The sequence below is a fragment of the Sphaeramia orbicularis genome, chromosome 24 (assembly GCF_902148855.1).
Source record: "Sphaeramia orbicularis chromosome 24, fSphaOr1.1, whole genome shotgun sequence".
In the NCBI taxonomy this organism is placed as follows: domain Eukaryota; kingdom Metazoa; phylum Chordata; class Actinopteri; order Kurtiformes; family Apogonidae; genus Sphaeramia; species Sphaeramia orbicularis.
The window spans coordinates 42,611,525-42,633,417 of record NC_043979.1 but is presented as its reverse complement, the minus strand read 5'-3'; the positions used below and the strand labels follow the sequence as shown (position 1 = coordinate 42,633,417).

Here is a 21,893-nt window from a genome sequence, read left to right as displayed (position 1 = left end):
AATGTAGATGTATAGATAATTATCATATACAACATTGTTTTGAAGTCTCTGTATATGGCGCACAGGAGTCAGTTTTTGAGCCAAATCTGAAACTTTTTTACGAATAACCCACACTGGCACGCGACGATCGAATGACGTCATGTCCGTGCGCCACAGGAAGAAAACAAAGTAGTTTAAATCGAAGACTGATCCGAGGCCACTGATCAATAATCATTTTTGTTGTATGTGGTCAGTTCATATATGAATAGTTCAAATGAAAAAATAGCAAACATGACGATCAATTTATAATCTAGCCGACGAATCAGACCTATTCTACTGTTTCTATTTGTCCACCCGGCTCCAATCGGACCGGTTCCTCTGTAGGTGGGTTCTGCTGCTTTGTGTCTCTCGGGTAAATACAGTTAAATATGCTGTGATCATCCAATGAAACAGAGTGAATGCATGAATTACAGAAACATTTAACCCGAACAAACTGCGGATTCTGTTTGGACCTATCACTTCACAGTAAAAGGGAGTTTATTACATGTTCATTAAATGTTAGTGAATTTATTTAATATTACTGACTTTACAAAACTTTACCGAGGTTAGTAAAGTGTATTAGGTTTGTTATAGTTAACTAAAAGTACTTGTGAATAATATAGTTATGCCACTGACAATAAATACGAACTCAAATGACCAACCTAACCTGAACCAAACGGAATGTTAGTAAAATCAGCTTAGTTTGTTTTTTGTCTAGTGTTAAATGCCACTACACTTTTATTTAACAACAGTTTAGTAAATTATATTATATTGTGCGTCATGCATTCCTTTATTCGACATTTTTCAGCTTGTCAATCCATTTGGTTTCTCTAACTAAACACACTAATCCACCCCTGCCATCCTGTTAACCGCTGCCTCCTGTCATCCGTCATCTCTCAGGCCACTGTGACGTTTGACTCCAGCACCATGAGTCCTGGTGTGTGCCGGACCTGTGGTGGGTCAGATATAGACCTGGACCAGGCCCGGGGAAGTGCTGTGTGCACTGGCTGTGGCTCAGTCTTGGAGGACAACATCATCGTGTCTGAGGTCCAGTTTGTGGAAGGCAGTGGTGGAGTTTCATCTGCTGTCGGACAGTTTGTATCCTCTGAAGGTGAGTGCTCAGGGTCATAGTTCAGACCTGGAGCTAAATGTACAATTCTGGTCTCAAGTACACTGTAAAGCCCCATAATGTACTGTTTTAAGGTGATAAAGAACCTCTGCCTCATTTAGAGCCACAAAATGCAGCTGTAGTTTAGAAAATCAATAAGATTAAACATCACTTTGAAGGAAGATTAAACATCAGTTTGAAGGAAGTGCATTTTTTAAGCAAATCTGAACTGTGCCTTTAAGCTGGACGTTTGTGTCACAGATTCAGTCTCAGAAACATTGCAGTAAACAGTAAATCCAAAGTGAATGCAGACAAACTGAAGCTTTATTGATCAAATCACAGCGGGTTGTGTTGTCAGCTGCTCTGTTCACCTGAAACGAACAACAAACATTAGACCACAAAACAACAGCTCGGTGATCAATTCTGGTCTCTGGTGTGTTTACCTCTCCTGATGCCGTTGTGAGCACTGGTTAGATGCAGTTCACCAGAGTCAGACCTTGTCACGGACTGCACACCTGACCCTGTATCACCTAGAGCCATTTGAGGCATCAGAACATTGGAGCTGAGCTTGGATGTCCGGCTGGTTTTCACTGCAGTCACCTGATCAAGGTTCTGCTGGTTCAGGTGTCTGGGCCAGTCAGGGATTTGTCGCCCTAGGAAACTAGGAGCAGGTCTGACTCTGATGTGAGATACTGAAAACATAAATTAAAGTCAGAATCACACAGAGAACAGAAACTCAGAGACTGGGTTATGACTGATGGAGCCCAGGATGTGGTTTAACTGTGTCTCAGAGACTGGGATATGGTTTAATTGTGTCTTAGAGACTGGGTTATGGACTGATGGAACCAAGGATGTTGTTTAACTGCATCTCAGAAACTGGGATGTGGACTATCTCAGAATGAGTCTTTACATTTAGCTAAAAACACCTGCAGTTTTGTTTCTGAGCCAGCCGATAAAAACTCTGATGGATCTGTCTGTGTGGATTTTTGGTCATACCTGTTTGCTGGACATTTCTTTCCTGCCCTCTTTCAGGCTGAGGGCTGGGCCTGACCAGTTTCTGGATCAGGACCCCTGTTGACTCTTGTGGTTCTGTGTGATCCTCCATCAGTGTAGGCAGACCTGACCTGTCTAGGTCATGTTCCTGTCCTATGTGGTCTGATGGCTGTTGGGATGTCCAGATTGCCATTGTGGGACCAGTCTTGTACTGAGTTGGACTGAGACTGTGTGGGTTCCAGTTCACATGGTGTCTACCTAAAGACCTAAACTTGCTAGGGGGTTTAACTCTGATGCTTAGACCTTGTCTGTTCTGTAGCCCTTGCTGATTTGTCTTAATGGTGCTGTTGATGGACCCTGTCCTTTCCAAGTTTTTATGCTGGCTGTTAGAGTTCAGGTCTTTCCTAACAGACTCTGGTGCATCTCCATGTGAATCAGAGTTGGTGGTTTTTGATGTAGTTTCTTCTGTGACATCAGGACTGTCCTTCTTGTCTCGCATCATGTGTGGTGTGATGGTCTTGGTGTGATCCAGACTGTAATGATCAGATGGTGGAAGGACTGGGTAAAGTGCAGATGTTTCAGGTTGATACAAGCCCTGGGGCATTTCCATTTGACCTACTGACAACCCGTAAAGACTCAGAGCCAGCCTGGCCTCTAGTTCCTGACTCGGGCTCTGAGTGTTTCTATTTGGTGGACCACTTTGTTTAACATTACTCTGTCCAGACTGCCAAACATTACTCCCTAAACTGCTCAACCCCTGCAGAGTCTGGACCTCTTCTGGACCTGTACCATCAGGAATCCTGCCTGAAGCACTCAAGCCAGAGGCCAGGTCCTTGAGTCCGTCTACAGAGCTGAAGTTTGGTGTCTTGATGTTTGAGACCTGGTTGTATCTGGGAGGAGGACCAGGAAGGTGGTGCTCAATTGGAGATCTAAATACAAGTTTGTCTTCATTCTGAGACATCACAGGGTCTGGGCGAGTTGAGACTTGCTGAGGGTCTGGTTGGGCTCTGATGGTCGGATAGAAGTCTGAGGTTTGGGAAGATAGCAGTTCGTGATCTCCTGGAACTGTGGTGAAATGAATTGGTCCAAGTTTGGTCTGAGGTCTGAGTCCAGTCTCGGGATCCTGATGGACTGGATTGATTAGGTTCCTAATGGTCTGACCAGAACCCCCATGTGAACATTCAGCTGTAGGACGTTTATCTGATGGATCTGTAGAAACAGTTGTACAAGGTTTAGGACTTGATACAGAGAGGTGGGGATGTGAAGTAATGTAAGGAAATACTGAGATTTTATTTATTATCAAGATTATTTCTTCAAAATATGTTGGAATATTACCTTCCATATAATGGTGAAATGAAACTGGTGACTCAAAGCTATTAATTTCACCAAATAAAATGGAAACACACAAAAATGAGAAAATGATGCATAACGGCCCATTATTGATCTACTTTGACCTTTCATAGTTTCATAATGAACTGAAGATATTGTGGTGACCAGTGAGCTATTCTTAACAAAAACAGCAGATCTACTTGTATCTCTTACCACACAGTGTTTAGCTTTAGCTTGTATATTAGTAGATAATAGTAAACCTGAACAGAAGTTAGAGTTTTGTGGGAGGCAGTGGTGTAAAAGACAAAAAAAAAAAAGAAAGTGAAATGTTGTAAAATTTGGAACAGAAACCTCTGTGTTTACAACTGAATAACTGATTCAAATCAAACTGCGATCTTTGTCAAAAACTGTTTGACCTTTAAGGCCCTCGAAGGCTTGGACAGAACCGAATCCAGGAGTGTCTGATGTGACGATCCGGTCTATAGACAGTCTGTTAACTGTACTGAGTGGGTAGAAACATCTCATCGTCAGCCTGTTCATAAATACAAACTACACGTTAGGGTCATCTGCTGAAATCCTGACAGTGATGTGGTTTATCAAAGACCAGAAGTCCCAGGGTCTGAAACATTTTCTTACCTGAACTTGGAATCCCTGGAGATGAAGTTTGGTCCGTCTGCAACCAGCTGTCGGTCACTGATGATCTCATTCTCATAAACCACATACGATTCCCCGACCTGTGGCACATCTTCAGTTAGTAATACATCAGTAACAGAAAACCTGGTGTGTGTGTGTGTGTGTGTGTGTGAGCTCTGTCTGGTGTAAAGACCACACCAAAGTAAACCTCACTAACCTCAAGTATGGTAACTTTAACACTAAATCTAGGTTGGAGTTCATTTACTATGGAGCCGTATACTTCTGGTCAACTACTCTGGTGTGTGAAGTCTAAACTAACTATGGTATCACTGGTGAAAATTGTTTCCACTTTGAATCAGATAGTTACTATAAAGGAAATCTTATGTCTTTTATTTTGTTTTTATCTTGCTGCATCTATTCCATGAAGTTCTTTGCTTCTTTTTCCATAACCATTTTGTCAATAACCTTCACTATTGTAAGGCCAAAAAAAAAAAAAATTAGAAGCAATTCCACAGGAAAAACCAATCCATATTGGATTTAAAACCAGTAAAACTTGCTTGTCCTAACGTCCCACATGACAGATTATTAGAGGTTTATCTGTTTCCTACCATGGATCTGGTCCCACAAGTGTCCACTTTGAACTGGAATAGGACCCGGGCTCCATCAGTCTGTTTGGGTCCACAGGTGGTGTCCAGCAGTCTGGTTCTGCCGGGATGCACTGTGGGCCAGGTGGAGGCCAGTGTGGTCACCGCTGTCATGGTCCCATCTGCAGAGCACACTGACACCACAAGGGGTGCTGTAACTCTAAGAGAAATTTAACCCCCCTGGTTGACCTCTGACCTCAGTACTTACCGATCATGTCCTGGGTTTTAAAGGGGCAGCGTTTTGAAGTGGACGCCTTAACCTCCAGAGATTTGGAGTCTCTGAGAACAAGTTCAAATGTCCCATAAAAGTGATACAGGTTTATGTCCTGAAAACAAAGAGTGAGACCTAACCTAGAGGAGCTGATATTTAGATGTGTCCACACTATGTTTAAAATGTGACATCTCAGACCAGTTTAACACAATATCTTTAAACATTCACACAGACTCAGGAAGAGGAAGGATTTTGGTGGCCCAAGGTCAAAGGTCAAGTCCAATGTGCCTTTACATTACACATTTTGGTAATAAATGTTACTTTACTCTCACAAACTATTGTTCAGTACACCTGTAAAATTATCTTTTAAATTTGCTGGTGATTATTCCATTGGAGTACATCCTGTGTGTCAGACCATCAGTGGACCCTACCTCGTAGGTGTATCCAATGGAGAGCACAGGGACATCCAGAATGGTTCGATGTCCATCGCTGTGGAGGCTGTACCCTCTCTGGGCCGCTAACTGTGATGTCAGAGGCTCAAGACCAACACCGACTTCCCAGAGACTTTGCCCCCGGAGTGGCGAGACAATCAGGAATGAGATGCCACCATCCCAACACTGAGCAGTGATTTCTGGAGGAACTTTAACCACAGAGTTCACATTTTAAAATGGGCTGGAGCTACATTAAACAAACCAAAGGAACACTGGTTTGATTGGTCATAAAGTGCTGCTGTGATTAAATATTTGCTAATCATGTTAGTTCAGCAAATTACATTTTAATGAAGCATTTTATATATAAATACAGATTAATAAGTCTGTTACTGATCAGACAAATGTACATTTATAGCTGAGTTTTGGTGTTTGTTTTTTAGATCCACAAAGAGAGATTCAATAAATATTAAGATGTATGTTTAACTACACATCCCAGGATGCATTTCAATGCCCATCTGGCCCATCTTTTACCTGAAGTGGTTGATGACTTACATGCATTGTGGACGTGTGCAGTGATGAACGTGTGATGGAAGTACGAGTCTCTCTGAGGCATGATGGTCAAAGTAAAGTTCACCTCTATGGAGTACAACGCCACACCTTCACCCAGGTACTGAAAAGACACAGGTGACCCAGGTGAGGTAAAATCCAACCTGTTGAACAGTTATTCATCAGACCCTGGACTGGTCGAGACTCACCATTCTCTGCACAGCGTTGTCCTCAAAGGGAACCCTGAGTTCAAAGCCTCGGCTGCCGTTAACGTGAATGACTGGATTGAGACTGCGCTTGCTGCTTGCTAATGCCTGCAGTGGCTTACCGTTAATCCAGACCTCATCTAAAACCACATCTGCAGGAACATTCCCAAGGTAGACACTGAACATCTGGTCCTCACTGAGCGTCTCTGAGGAGAAGAGGAACATTTTTATACAGAAACACTTAACAGATTTATCTAATCACTTAAGAGAAACTCTGTATCAGTATGTAGAGAACTTTCAAACAGTATATTGGTCTTTAAACCAGTCTGTAGTTGTTAAATCCTCATTAAACTCATCTGTGGTCTCTGGTGGACTCACTGTCTATGGTGAATACTGGTCTACAGATCAGTGGTGTTTCAATCGCTCTGTACATTCGATGTCTGGTATCAACGCTGCTGCTGTCTTTGAAGTGCAGTGAGAACACATGTTCATACTGCAGGAAGATCATGTATGTCTCTTTGTACATGTTGTTCACCACCAGGCTCTGCAGAGACATGAAGAAAGTGATGAGTTTGGTTTGTGTCACTTATACCATGACCTGATCCAGACCAATATTAAAAAAAAAAAAAAAAAAAAAAAAAGAATACAATGAGATGAAAGTGACCAAACCCAGAACATCCTATATTCTTCTAGTCTGGATTGAATTAAAGATAGACTTGTGTAACAAAATCTTGGCCACACCTTCCTGTGTCCGCCCTCTGCCCCAAAAGGAACTGCAATCCGGACCAGGTCTCCTTGTTGGACCAGGTTGAACCCTCTGGCAGTGGCGGTGGACTCATCCAGCAGGACACCTTCCACCCCTACACTGAAGCTACGACTCTCAAACACAGCTCCTTCACCAACCAGAGGGGTAAAGACCTGTGGGATGTCCCAGAGCAGCCAGGCACCATCAAAGGAACCCGGATCTGAGGACCACCATCACCATTATCATCATAATCATCATTAGCAAAACCAGCTTTAACGTGTTGAGCTGTGTGGGGAACATACTGAGTGTACACGCAATGGATAAGTCGATCATCAACAGCATCAGCTTCTGTCTGAAGACAAGAGACACTCGGACCACCTCAACAGGGATGCCGTCCACCTGGAACAAAAAAATCAGTGTTTATATAAAGCACAACACAGAGATGAGATGCAATGAGATGAAATATCTAGAAAAACATGAAATTTGCGTGAAGTTTTTTTTTTGCATCCTGAACATTGTAGTTGCTGTTGACCCACTGTTTGCAGCTCGGTGTGTGGTCCTCTGTGCTGAGATCGTAGAACCACCCTGTTTGCTGAGGAGCTCAGGCTGTAGCCTTGTTTTTCAGCCTCGTCGATGGACACCAAGTTCACCTGACCATCAGACTGCAAGAACATCAGCTGATAGATGGAGCTCGCTTTCTGCTGAACCTGAACACCACACAATAGGTTAGAAAACCCTGTAGGACTGCTCCACCATGGACCTGTTCACCAAAGGTTACCTTCGATAAGGCCGATCGCCACACCTGTCCTCCACAGGTAGACTCTCTGTCCACATTCACCTGGACCACATAAAGAAACCCACATTCAGGCAGTTCAGCTTTGCCCTCCAGGAGACAGGAGCACATTTATTTCATTAATGCGACAATAACATTACCTCCATGTAATCCTCCTCACACGTGATCTCTCTGTGAATCCAGTTCAGACCTGAACATATTGCCGAAACAGGATGTCGGCTCCATCCGCCACCACCGTTCATCACAACCACATTAAATCTGAAGGTGAAAACCTCATCATTCTGAAAAAACAAACCCCTTTAAAGACTTCAAGCCAGGTGAGTTTTGGCTTTAACCTCCCTCAGCTCCGTTTTAAAACATGAACATCTCCTATTCTCAGCTGTGTACCTGTTCCCAGAACACCTGAGCGGGTGATGGAGGAAGGGCAGAGCTACCTGGTTGTGGGTGAAGCAGGAGTAGTATGAAGCTCTGAAGGTGATGATGCCATCCGTCTTAAAGCTGCTGATGGTATAACCGCAGCGTGAAGCAAGCTGTTCACTGATGATGTGGACACCATTTTCAACTATTGACAAGTCAACAGACAGGTGGATCAATGCAATGTCACTGGAGGCTGTTGTAGTTAGATAGTCTCAATAACCGAACTCACAGACAGCCTCAAATCGTGGTGTCTGTTTTGATGACACCTGGATCCACAGGTAACGATCCCGACACACTGACACCACCACCTCCTGGTTATCTGACAACACAGGTCATCTGAGTCAAACACCACAACAACTCAAACACAATGTAAAAACACTTCTAAAACCAGACAAAAAAACAGTTCACCTTTCACACTGTCAGCCTGAACTGTCTGCAGGAGTCTGCAGCAAGTAAACAAGAGTCTGCAACAAGAAAAACAAACTAGTGACTCCAGTCTGTTCAGATACAACAGCAAATATGAAAAACAATTAGATACCTGAGGTACGGATTACAACTAATATAACAGAGTAATATATACAAACATATACTTAGGATGATCTAAGTAAAAACCACATTTTGTCTCATTGTTGTTGACAACAATGGATCTATAAAATCCATATTTTATTATCAGAAAAAATATTTAAAAACCTGCCTGTTTTCAGTCAATGTGAGAGCTGATTCTGTTCCCAAATGGCTAAAGTCAGAGCTCCTTTCAGAGACTCTACACTCTTGAAGCTGTCGTGTGTTCTGAGGTCAGTTGTACTTTTCATTGGTGGAGGTGCAGGGTTGTCTATATGGTGAATTGTGTAAATGAGTTGTTGATGGACTCACCCCATCATGAAAACAGTAGTCATATTGAAGAATTCAAACACACAGTAGGAAACTGTCTGCTCTGTTTAAAGAAAGAACCCTTTGTTCCCAGGTGGGCTAATCACCTGATTGTCATGGCAACAGAGCCTCAGACTCACCTGGAGCTGATTGCAGCTGATTACAGTCAGAGGTCCTGAATCTGAGTGTTTATATATAATGAAATAAAACAGTGTAAAAGACTAATATGCTACTGATCCTGGTTCTGTCTCTGCAGGTCCAGTTAAAGCTCCCGTTCTTGGGTCTGGTTTCCACACGGGGGTGGGCAAAGAGTCCAGAGCCCAGACCCTGCAAAGTGGTGAGTAAAGTGCAGATCAGAAAACCAGTGTTGATCTGGGTTTCTCTACTAGTTAAACCACACTGACCTGTGTTAGTGGACTAGTTAAAGCACACACTGACCCAGGTTTTGTGGACTAGTTACAACACAAATTGAACCATGTTAGTAGAATAGTTAAACCAAATATCAACCCATGCTACTCGAATAGTTAAACCACACTTTTGTAGACTAAATTATGTCCTCATCCATGTTTTTGAATTTGTTAAATCGTATGGTGACCCGAAGTTGTGGACTAGTTAAACTTGACATTGACTCATGTTTGAGGATTAGTAAAAACATGTGTTGACCTGTGTTAGTGGACTTGTTAAACCATGAATTGACCTGTGGTCTTGGTTCTAGGAAAACGTCAGATCCAGAACCTGGGTAGTCAGTTACAGCTGAACCAACACTGCCTGGACACAGCATTCAACTTCTTCAAGATGGTGGTCAGTAAACATCTGACCCGTGGGCGGAAGACTGAAAATGTCATCGCTGCCTGTCTCTACCTGGTCTGTCGGACTGAGGGGACACCACGTATCCTAGCAACTACTAATCTGTGTGAATGTGTATGTGAGAGTCTGACCTTTGACCCTCCAGCTGGTTTTCCTTAATTTGGTCCAAGACATGTTGTTGGACCTGAGTGACTTGCTGCAGGTAAGACTAAGAAAAGTACTGAAAAATGTGTTTTACGTTTTGATTTCAGTTTACTTTTATTTAGCTGAATTGTCTAGTTTTAGTTGAGTTTGTTTAATTTTAGTGTTGGTTGAAATTTTTCCTGGATTTTATGAGGAAAGCCTCATAAGATGAAAGACTAAATTAATGCTGTGTGAAGTCTAAATCTCTGTAGTCCTTTGATTTTTGTCAGACTCCACAGTAGAAACAGACTGAAGTTGCTCTGTGTTTCAGGTGAACGTTTACATCCTGGGGAAGACATTCCTGCTGTTGGCCCGAGAGCTGTGCATCAACGCCCCCGCCATCGGTGAGGACACTTTAACTCCACCCATTCTAAACCTGTTATTAGTTCAATCTTCTGATTTAGATCATTGTAGTCAAATGCTGTACATTTAAATCACATAGTTCAAGTTTTTCTACAACTGCATAAGTGAATGTAGTTTAGTTCAGGTTGAGTTTTTCCTTTTTAATTTGAGTAAAGTCATCTATTGAGGATAAAAGAATGAATGACATTACATATGATTTATAAAAGCATAGTTTATTAAAGGTCCCATATTGTGCAGACATTTAATTCTCCTACAACACGAACCATTAACACTGGAGGAAAACCAAAACCAAGTTGATTTTATCGACAATCTGTCAGGTTTAGGCTGAGCTGACAATAAATTATATTTTCAATTTCAGTCTTAGGTTTCTTTAACTGATAATCCAGGTGTGTAGCTGATCCCACTGATTGTTGATCAACTGATTGATCTGATGACATAAATTTAAACTCGACGACAGACGTTAATAAACCCACAGAAGGTTCAAACCAGCAGTGCATCACAGAACAGAGGGTTTAGTTCCACATTAATGTTCAGGAATCACATTCACCTAACAGCATCACATTCCAGGTCACTATGACCACTTCTGGCTCCATGAGTCCATCAGGTCCTGATTCAGCAGTAGAAGACCAGCTCCGGTATCTGTCCTCCCTGCACCCCGGTCCCATTGGTACTGTCTGATGAACACTGGAACTGGAATGTTACTCTCCCACACTGCACCTCTGTCATGCCCTCCTGTCCAAAATAACTGAGCTCGTTCCCATCCAGGACCGCGCTGACCGTGTAGAAGGTGTCCTGCTCCACCTGGACCGGGTGTTCAAACCACACGGGGAATGTGCTGCTTGAGCCGTCAGACAAGAACTTGGTGAGGTTCTGGGCTAGAACAGTCCCCTGCCGCTTCAGTTCAATCCGAACGCTGTACTCGGCCTTCCCACCGCTTGACCCATACAGGCCTAGTCCAGCCATGAAGATCCGCCGGTCCACGGCAAACTGGATGCTGTCACAACGCCCCCTGTAGCGCCACTGGTTACTGCGGTATGCTGAGGACTGGAAGCGGTGGCATTTCTGAGGCACCAGGCCGGCCCGTTTCCCCAGAGGGAACTCCAGTCTGGGTTTGACGGTGGCCGTAAACCACAGGAAGACATTATGAGTCTCGTCGAGTGTCAGAACATCTGACTGTGCCACACCATCAGCAAACTCCTGCAGCGTCATGGTGGGGATCCGGACCAGGTACAGAGCCTTCCCCAGCACGGCCCTCTGGTTCCGAGGCGTCACGGCCATACCCTGCCGCCGACACTCAGCCGCCGCCCAGCTCAACACTGCCTGGAAAATGACGGCCTCGCGAATGTTCAATGTCTCCCGCTGCAGGATGATCTCCAGCGTGGGCAGGTCGATCTCGCAAAAACCGTCAGAGCGCAGTGCGAGCTCGGCCTGGGCATCAATCACCTCCCAGCAGCGTGTCGTCAGCTCAGGCTCCTCAAACAGGCGGCTCTGGGACAGGAGGACGCAGGCGTTCTTTGCCTCCAAACTCGTCTCCAGAAATGACACACAGGCCTTCGCCAGAGCTGGGACGATGTACTTCTTAGCAGCATAGAGCGTCGCCAACACGGTGTCAGCCTCTAGCTCGATCTCATCACTATACATGTATCTGAGGAACAAAAAGCATGCATGTCATACAATTTCCATACAACATATATGTTCTGTTCATACAACATCTGGAGACAGACTGTTTTATCAGGATCATGAACAAGTCAATGGCTCATTACATTTTGAGTTAATCTGACAAACTGTTAATCATGAACATAATCAAATAAGATCTGGACAACATGATTCAAATCTATTGTCACTGTAATTTCATATCACCATACAGTCATTATTCTCTGAGGCCTTAACTTCAGTAAGGATTAAACTAACCAGACTGTACATCATTACATTAGATTATTTTCTTATTTGAACTCTTCCTGTTCAGATTCTTTCATGTTTACTGTCCTGTTGCCTTCATCATTTGTCTACATCCATTTAGAAGACCAAAGCAGAAAGTGAAAAATAAACAATAGAGCATATGAAACAGCAGCCCTTAATCAAATGAAAGCTGTTGATGAACTCTGTCTGCTCCATAAGAACATAAAGGACATATGAAACAGGAACAGGACATTGCACTGAACCTGTTAACACCGAACACATGAACACAAACTATTTCCTCATGTCTCTGATTTGTCAAACTCTGAAACCTACAACTGTTACTTGCTTCAGTGTTGAATCTGGATGATTGTGAACATGTCATAACAATAAGGACGACTGAAGGTGTTAAAACTAAGGATGAGACTCCAACTGAGTCTGGGTTCATGAAGCCCTTTTTATGAAAAGGTGGTGGCCAGAATGTTGTTTGAGAACATCAATCAGTGACTTACTTCAACAGGATGAGAAAGGCAGCTGGTTCCACATCAGGTATGTGGATCTCAGACTGACCCTCAGCCAGATCCCCATAGAACATGGCTCCGAACACCGAGCTCCCCACAGCCAAGACGTACTGCAACATAAACCACAGTTAAATAAACCTAATTATTTTAATGGGAATTCGAAACCTGAAACTCGTACTATGCACAGATCCAAGTCCAACAGACCCACCAACCCTTTTTGTCTCCTAACCTGACTAAACAAAACATTCTACTGTCACAATTAAGTTTATAGTGGTTTTCAATTTGCTCTGTCAATCTAGGTTTTCTGAGGGAATTTGGTGCCAGGCAACCAATCACAAACATAGCCCGATCAAGATCAACCAACTTTCTTATCAGAGGAACACAATGTAATGTTATGTCACATCCTCACTGATATGGATGTTTTTGATATTTATTTTTCTCTGTGTATATGACCATCATTTTCCAAAATATCTGCACATGCAGAAATGACAAACTCATACAAATGCCTAGACAATTAGTTATTTCTGACCAACTTTAATCTATGGACACAGCAGATGTAGGCTTTAGTCTCACATGACATTAAGCAGCAATGCTACTTTCATTTATAAAATTAAGAGTTGGTTTGTCGAAGCGTGTTCTTTATATTGTACATCTGCTACACGCTGCACATGACCTCAACCTACTGCAGGTCATACACGGACTTGTACACATATAGGACCTATTTATGATGTTTCAGGAGCAGATTTGCTAAACAAAGCACCCACAGACACCACCATCATTTTCTAAGCTTCATCTTCCCTAATGACATGCATACACAAGAGTTACAGTAGTTTTTCAAAAATCTTGACCTTTTTCAACTCAAAACACAGTTGAAATATGAATGAGAGGCTCCAATATAAGAATGACATGTCGGATTTGCAAAATATCCACATTGCACGAGGCATTTAACCCATATGAGGGATTAATACAATACAAGCTAAAAGTTTGAACCATATTATTTCAGTTTCAGTGCAACTAAACAGTCTGAGAAGAAGAAAAATATAAAAAGACAAAGCATTAAATAGAGTCACTGTCAAATATTATCAAGTCAAACTATTTAGTGCTTTAATCCCCTTGTTTACACATTCTATGTATTAGTCTGTATCACAAAGGAAAAATCAAAGGCTCCTCCAGAGCAGGTTAGGTTTTCATTGTCTGCTACCATGGAGATTTACCTGGTAAGAAGTAAACACCTTGAGACACTGAAAATCCTGAGCTGAACCAGAAGATAGCTTGATAACTCTTTAATCCTACTTTATATTAGAGGCCTTATGTGTGTGTTCAGCATTACGTTCAACTGTATGGTACCTTATGAGCGGGGACTTTCTGTGTTTCTCCTGGAGGTCCGACTATGAAGTGGACGTCAGCCATCTGCTCGTTGTTGAACATCAGAGCGTTCCTGCAGAACGTAACACATGCATGAAAATGTTCTGTTTGTACATGAAGCACAGGTTTAATAAATCAGCCCTACCTGGGGCTGATTTATCACACAGGATTCCCACACATTTTTACAAACAAAATTTAAATTGTCCATTTACATCCCCCCAAAACCCTCTAACCTTGTCCTGTAGATGACCTGTTTTTTATCTCAAAATGACACACTTTTCCAAAAGGATAGGCGTTGGCATCCCAAAAAATATCCTTGACTTGTGATGCTGAGTTTAATTTCACGTCTTATCCTATTTTTTTATTATCTGCATTTGTCCCTGTAAACATGCAGAAAGATAGATTTCAATAATAAGTCAGAGTGGTCCTCACCTCTCTCGTAGCGTTGGGTGCGTCACTGCCCAGCCATCTCTCTCATCTCCGTTGTTGTTGTTGGCATTAGGTGGTGCGTCTCCAGCGGTAACGTCGTTGGTGGCGGTGACGGGCTGTGGCTCATTGATCTGGATGAAGCTCTTTTTGGCCGCCGCCGCCTCGTCGTCACTGTGGGGGAGGGACGTGGGAAACAGCTGTGCTGCCATCTTCCTCCTCACACAGTGGGTGTGGCCACAGCCTCACAGCATGATGACTGCTTTCTGTGCAGCACAAACGTCAATGAAAATGAACATCTGAGAATTAAACAGTCTGACAGATAAGAGTTTAACTTCTACACATAATCCAGTGGTTAAGCATCTACACATAACTGAATGGTTTTGGTGTTGAAGCGGAAAATTTAAAATATATATCTCAATGTTTTAAACTGTTAAATTCTCTACTGTATGTGGGTCTTGAGCCCCAGCCTCCTCGCTGAAGAACTGAAGGTTCTGTGATGGACATATTTAAATTTCAGTGAAAAAAAACAGCATCCTACATTTATATAATGTACAGCAGGGGTATTAAAATCTGCTCCTCGAGGACCAGTATCATGTTTTAGATATTTCCCGCTTTCCAGCACACCTGGATGCCATTACTGCATTATTAGGCTTCTGCAGAGCTTGATGATGAGCTGATCATTAATTGAACCAGGTGTGCTGGAAGAGGGACGTATCTAAAACATGCAGGATACTGGCCCTTGAGGACCGGATTTGAATACCTTTGAGGTACAGGATGTCTGTCATTTTAGTAACACTGTTAAAAACTTACTCTTGCTATTGATCGTGTCTGAATTGACGAATCACTGCTGTGTCACTGCACATCATTGTGTCGTATTTTAGATAAACTCCAGCACAAATTAGACATGCCTTTATATTGTCAAATACATAATGGACTTAAGTTTCATTTTGTTTTCACCTAAAGGGACGTGGTCGTACCTACGTTCTGCAGCGTGACGTCACGCTGCGATCAGTTTACGTTCGTGGACAACCGGAAGGGGACAGAGTCAGTCAGCTGCAGTAATAAATTAAGCCAACCTATTTTATTTATTTATTTATTTATAATTAATTAATTAATTAATTTTTTATTATTATCGTGGTGGTTGTTATTATTGATATTATAAATGCGTTTCAACCCTTCTCTAATTATTCACATTTTCAACGCCGATAATTGTTAACTGCTAAAAGTATTAGTTCGGGTACATGTGAAAATAACCAAATGTAGAAATTAATTGTATTCATTCACTGAAACACAAATGACATGTTGGATGCGAAAAGTAGCCAAACGCCGCCGTGTACGAACAAACAGAGACGAGCAAACGGCTTGATATAATCCAGAAGCGTCAGACCAAAGACGAGGACAAAAAACAGACCCAGGTCTTTGAACTAAACGTATATTGTGAATTATGGAATGTGGTTCCGTCTCTCGGGTCGTGTATTCTGGTGTGAAACAACAGACAAACGGAGCAGTTTAAACATGATGATGAGGATGACGACCCAACTCTTTAGCCATGGATCAAAACGGGCTCAGATTCACATCTAACTTCGCCGGTTTTCTGGACTTGCTAATAGAATTAACAACACATTTGTCTGTCAGCCTAACCTATCGTGTTTCGGTGTGTGTTTACCTGTTTGCTGAGCTGTTTTCGGTATAAACTCTGTGACACCAGCCGTCGTTTGCTCCTCTGTCCGCCATTTTACCTGCACTGTCACGCAGCTTCTTCTTCTTCGTGTGTCACTCAGCTCAGACCGGCTGATGACACTGCTGCCCCCTACTGTTTACACAGATTTAAGCGCGTTTTTATCTAGTATGATTTTAAATCCTGGTAGTTTTTTTGGGATTTTTAAATCATTAAATGTTCATATTTCCGTTTGTATTTTAATCTTATTTAGTAACAAACCTGTGAAGACCTTTGATGTCTGCTCAGCATTTAATTTCCATCTCAGTAGTTATTCTTCTTGGCAGGTTTATATTTATTGTATTAATAATGTATAATGTACACTTTTATATAGTAATGTGTCGTATACACTGTATTGTCTTGTTTGTATGTTTAGTCTGTTTTTAAATGTTGAAGACTATGGATGGAAAATAGCTCCCAGGTAATTCCAGCATATTTACACAAAGTATTGTTTTTATTTGTACTGAGTGTTCATTGATATGCACTGTCCTCATCAAATAAATAAACAAATAAAATAATAACAAAAAAAAGTTCTATATCACTATAGACTAGCTTCCACTGATTCTGATCATTGGAAAAACAATGCTCACTGAATGTGTACAGAACTAAAAACTGTTACATTATGTTAAAGTATTAAGTTTATTTTAGTTGTCTTGTATAGTTATATAGTTCATTTTATTCCAGATCATGTTGAGTAAATTTTTTCTATCTTTCTGATTATCTGGAAAAAATAAAATGAGGATGCAGCTGCAATTTCAGTGATGATTCCAACTACAATGAATGCAAAAGAACCATTATAGCATACTTTAGAAAAAATCCTAACACCGCTGTATATGAATAATAATGAAGAGGGGTTTTTTGTCCTTAATGTCATCTCTTCCTCCTTTTCTTCTCAGATCCGTGTCTGTACATTCCTCGTTTTGCGCACATGTTGGAGTTCGGTGTGAAGACTCATGAAGTTTCCATGACGGCTCTTCGTCTCGTTCAGAGAATGAAGAGGGATTGGATGCACACTGGGCGCCGACCCTCTGGTCTCTGTGGAGCAGGTAATCATGGCAACGACACTCTCAACACCATGGTAACATCATCGAACAGAAATGTCATGGTAAACCCACAACTATGAGCCTTGATGGGTCAATTAGGACACTAGAGGACCAGTTAGGACCCTAAAAATAAAATCAAACCATCACTCTAATTACACAATCTCCTCAGCTCTTCTTGTTGCAGCCAGAATGCACAAGTTCCATCGAACGGTGAAAGACGTGATCAGTGTGGTCAAAGTCTGCCAGGCCACGCTGAGGAAGAGGTGAGAGATCTACCAAATCTTTTAATTTAATACAAGGGACAACTATAAACAGGATCAACTGATTTATACAAATGATTAACACAGTACTTTACAGTGAATCTTAGAAGATCAAATTACATCTCAGCAGATCGTAGTGGATCCCAATAAGTTCCAGTGGATCACATTAGGTTACTTTAGATCTCTGTGGATCACATTAGATGACAACAGATCCTAGTAGATTGCATTAGTTTCTAGCAGATTTCACTGGGTCACAGTGGATCTCAGTGGATCTCATTCATCCATCCTGCAGGTTAACAGAGTTTGAGGACACACCCACTAGTCAGCTGACGATCGATGAGTTCATGCGTGTGGATCTGGAGCAGGAATGTGACCCGCCCTCCTTCACCGCTGGACAACACAAAGTCAAGATGCAGCAGGTAGATCCTCTGTCTCTGATTGGCTGAAACAGATGACGATAATGTGACAGTGAACCAATGATTTTACTGTGCTCTTCATCTGCAGCTGGAGCAGGAGCTGGCCAAGAAGCTGGATGAGGTCGAAGGTCAGTTTACTGAGGGCACTTGAGAGAAGACTAGGGGATCAGCTTGGATTCTAGAGGATTAGTTAGGACACTTGATGACTATTCATGGACTATTCATGAACTATTCTGGTCTGGTGAATTTACAGATTATTAGATGACTATCGGTTCTCCTCTCATGGTCCTGGTCTCTGTGTCTCAGGTGAAATCAGTACTTATAAAGATGAGATTGAGACAGAGCTGGAGAGGAATCATCCGAAACTCAGAGGGGTCTACGCTGCCTACTCCAAAGAGATTGGTCTGTACTGGTCCTCGATCACCTGTCACAGCTAACTGTACCTTGCTGTGTGTGACTTTTGACCTCCTCCATTTCAGACCCTCAAGAAGAAGATGCCTCGTCTTTGACCTCTGATCCAGAAGAGCGGAGAAGTGTCGATGTCGAGCTAGAGGCTGCCGCTCAGCACCTGACCCAGGACTTCCTTTGTCAGGTGATACAGGAGGAGACAGAGCAAGGCAAGAAGACAGATGACATTTGCAAGGAAGGAGAGGCAGGGTCTAAGCCTGAAGAGGCGGGGCCTTCTCGTCAGACCGCCCCTCTGGTCTCCATTCTGGGGAAATTAACAAATGCTGCCAGCCTGGATCTCCAGGAGAGCTTCACCACTTTGAAGGACACAGAGACAGACAACCAAACAGCAGGTAAGGAACGAGAACAGTAAATGTAAAATGTATAAATGGTTCTCAATCAGTGGATGTTGAGGTTAAAGGTGCGGGAGACTTTCATGATGAATTTTTCATCAAATCTGTAAAACCTCAGTCACAGCCAAAGTATCACAAATCTTTAAGTCTTTCTGTGATTACTTACCTGAATCTCTTGCATTACGGTGAACAATTTCAAAGTGCCATCCACCATAAACAAACCCCATGTGTTTACATTCAGAACCGGGAGGTAACTCGGGCATCTTCAGAATTTTTTTGTCGCGACATGCATTGTGGGAAATGGAGACTCGCACAGCCGCCTCGTGAAACTTAGGGCTATGACTGAGGTTTTACAGATTTGATGAAAAATTCATCACGAAAGTCTCCCACACCTTTAATGTGATACAGGCACCCAGTCATCGTTTCTTTTTATCTTAGGGCTAATATGATTACATGTTAAAGACATACCAAGATGAAAACAATGTAAAAGTTATTTGTGGATTTAAATGTAAACTTTAAAATCTATGTCCCTATAACAGTATTCATTATATTATTACATTATATTATGATAAGTATCTGTTATCACCAGCCCTACGTCAGCCAGTAGATGAAGTGGTGGTTGTTGTGTTTTTCAGATGAGCAGCCGGATGGAGGAGAGCTGGATTTGGATGGGATTGATGATCTTGAGATTGAAAAGGTCTGCTCATCCATCACCACCTCCTGAATCTTTGTTATTCTGCTCATTCAGTTGTGCTTCAGTTTGTTTTTTTACAGTCTAATTTATGTGTTGAGTTTGTACTGTAAAAGCCCATCTAGGGACAGGCATCATATATTTACTCAGACTATAAATGCATGGTGAACAATTATCATCCCATTGTGACAAAGACAGTACTGAGAAGGCCCCATTTCTCATAAATCTGACTTAAGGATGTGAATTTGAAGCAACAATGTATGAGACACATGAAATGTTTCCATCTGACATAGTTCAGAGACAGAGCCGAATATCTAGAGACTATGAGCATTCAGAACAGAATAGTAAGAGGTCATGTTAAAGGATCGTTAGACTGAATTTGTACTGAAAACCGTAGCTGTAACCATAGCTGTAGCCAAGCTGTAAATGCTTTGGTCTCTGGTAACAATTTATGCTACATACGTGATTCAATGCAAATGAAAACTAGATACACAAATTAATGGTGTGTTTTACTGTGAAATGTCTGTTGTTGTGCAGTACATCCTGAATGAGCGGGAGGTTCAGGTGAAGACGGAGCTGTGGATGAAACAGAATGAAGAATATCTTAGAGAACAGAAAGGTACGTCCTCTTTTCTTACCCAGATATGGAGGAGTCCACGAGGTTTAGACGAGGTTACATCTGTACAAACCAGAGTCATCGTTGTCCTCGCCATCACAATGTGTTGACATGTTATGTTTGTTTCAGAGAAGGAAGAGCGGATCAAGAAGGAGAAGGAAGAGGGGACGTACAAGGAGAAGGTGAGTCCAGTCCAAGTCATCACACATATGAAAGACAATGTCAAGTGTCTGCTTTGACAAACAGGTCATAGAGGTTCATTCACAGCTTTTAGCAGCGTGATAAAATTTATTTGGATAACAATGATAAACTCTGACCTCTGACTCTTTTACCCATTTAGCCCAAAAAACCCAAGAAGAAGGCAGAGCAGATTGAGGCGTCGACGGCAGGTGAGGCCATTGCGAGGATGTTAGAGAAGAAGAAGATCTCCAGTAAGATCAACTATGACGTCCTGCGAGACCTGAACCGTCGCGGGAAAGGAAGTGAGACGGGAAGCTCCACCTCTGACACACCTACGGGGGCGGGACGGAAACGGCTGACCCGCCGCCGCCGCCGGCAGAAGACTAACAATGGAGGAGACACTGACCGGGGCCTGGCTGCCACCGCCAGCATCATGGGAAAAAGGTAGGACCAATCAAGGGGCAGAGTCACAGCCAATCAGAGACATCGGACCTCAAGTAACACACATGTCTATTTCAGGCTACGCCCACTGATCTCCACTTCAACACCAAAGAAGAAGAAAACTGCATCAGAGGTGAGGTGGTTTCACTCACATATCCTGTAACTGCTAGACAACTTTACTCATCTGTATGTCATAATGGCATACGACTAATTGAAATAGACAAGTAAATAGCTGATTAATTACAAGCATGATATAAAGATTACAAGTAAAAGCATGTATTATTACACTTAAAAGAAGCAAATGGACACACTGACTAAAGGGCAAATAGGCTCAAATAGTATTAAAATACATTAAAAGAATAAATGTGTCAAATGAGTGAAGGTTTAAGAATGTAATTTTGATTTAATCTGGTCTTGAAGGGTTAAACAAATCCAGAACAGGTGCTTTCTGATTCCACTCCAGTCCGATGTGGTCCGGGTGGAGATCTGGTGATTTACTCTGATGTTACATGACCAGACTCTGATCAATGAAAAAAGACTGAACTGAGGAAGTTTCTGAAACCACTTTTAATCCAAACACCTGAAAAGAATAAGTTTGCCTGTTTATCTGCCTTTCAGGCAGAGAACACCGTCTCCACAACAGAGCCTGTGAAGGAGGTGGTCTCTGAGGTGCAGGCTCCGCCTCCTGATCCCACAACAGAGACAAGCTCCGCCCATGTGGATGAGGAGGAGGAAGAGGAAGAAGAGGCAGAGCCTCAGGAGGAGGAGGACCAGTGTGTGAGTGCTCTGCAGCTGATTGGAGGTGAGACTGATAACTAATTAATACATTTAACTGATTGGCTGATTGATTATCGACTGACTAAATCATTACTGACTTCCCAGATTACGGCTGTGACGTGGATGAAGAAGAGGTCTTTTAGCTCCGTCCTGTTGACCTTTGACCTCCAGACTGTGACTGATCACTGATCAATCAAACCATGAACACGTGACACCATGTCATCTTATCTTTACTCTGCGTTATTGATCACTGAACTTTTGTACAGACTTTTAATGTCTTCACTGTTTTATTGTATTTTCGGTGTTTTAACTGTATTTTACTTGTAAATATCAAGCTGTTTGTTTGTTTACTTTCCTGTAAATAAGAACATTAACTGTTTTTACTTTAAACTCATTGTGTGGATGTAAAAATATGTTTTTTACGTCATCTGGAGCACAGTTAGG

At 42.3% G+C, this 21,893-nt stretch overlaps 3 protein-coding genes across 7 annotated transcripts; 1 reads left to right on the top strand and 2 right to left on the bottom strand.

Annotated features, from left to right (window-relative positions):
• Positions 1-133: 133 nt before the first annotated feature.
• On the top strand, positions 134-21,880 carry LOC115415559 (transcription factor IIIB 90 kDa subunit-like). Of its 4 annotated transcripts, none has more exons than XM_030129171.1 (19): positions 134-363; positions 919-1,129; positions 9,201-9,281; positions 9,660-9,833; positions 9,922-9,953; positions 10,206-10,278; positions 17,122-17,271; positions 17,438-17,531; positions 17,821-17,947; positions 18,033-18,072; positions 18,251-18,346; positions 18,424-18,744; positions 19,380-19,441; positions 19,973-20,054; positions 20,181-20,233; positions 20,392-20,675; positions 20,751-20,805; positions 21,291-21,474; positions 21,555-21,880. In XM_030129171.1, the coding sequence occupies exons 2-19, from the start codon at positions 946-948 to the stop codon at positions 21,590-21,592; spliced, it is 2,130 nt and encodes a 709-aa protein (XP_029985031.1). In that variant the 5' UTR covers positions 134-363; positions 919-945; the 3' UTR covers positions 21,593-21,880. The 4 variants fall into 4 exon arrangements, with proteins under 4 accessions (XP_029985031.1, XP_029985035.1, XP_029985032.1 ...); XM_030129175.1 differs by having other exon boundaries at positions 134-391; XM_030129172.1 differs by having other exon boundaries at positions 134-398; positions 916-1,129.
• LOC115415555 (uncharacterized) lies at positions 1,433-7,923 on the bottom strand. The gene is made up of 16 exons (XM_030129162.1): positions 7,798-7,923; positions 7,643-7,702; positions 7,401-7,571; positions 7,167-7,263; positions 6,861-7,084; positions 6,498-6,663; positions 6,123-6,325; positions 5,920-6,037; positions 5,368-5,576; positions 4,934-5,051; positions 4,690-4,859; positions 4,085-4,182; positions 3,865-3,980; positions 2,123-3,328; positions 1,570-1,818; positions 1,433-1,497 (listed from the first exon to the last, which is right to left on the bottom strand). Exons 1-16 carry the CDS (start codon positions 7,897-7,899, stop codon positions 1,481-1,483), a joined length of 3,324 nt encoding a protein of 1,107 aa, XP_029985022.1. The 5' UTR covers positions 7,900-7,923; the 3' UTR covers positions 1,433-1,480.
• On the bottom strand, positions 10,489-16,275 carry LOC115415563 (BTB/POZ domain-containing protein 6-B-like). 2 transcript variants are annotated; one of them, XM_030129183.1, is made up of 5 exons: positions 16,175-16,275; positions 14,512-14,771; positions 14,062-14,152; positions 12,706-12,824; positions 10,910-11,942 (listed from the first exon to the last, which is right to left on the bottom strand). In XM_030129183.1, the coding sequence occupies exons 2-5, from the start codon at positions 14,715-14,717 to the stop codon at positions 10,910-10,912; spliced, it is 1,449 nt and encodes a 482-aa protein (XP_029985043.1). In that variant the 5' UTR covers positions 14,718-14,771; positions 16,175-16,275. The 2 variants fall into 2 exon arrangements, with proteins under 2 accessions (XP_029985044.1, XP_029985043.1); XM_030129184.1 differs by lacking the exon at positions 16,175-16,275 and having other exon boundaries at positions 10,489-11,942; positions 14,512-14,717.
• Positions 21,881-21,893: the final 13 nt, after the last annotated feature.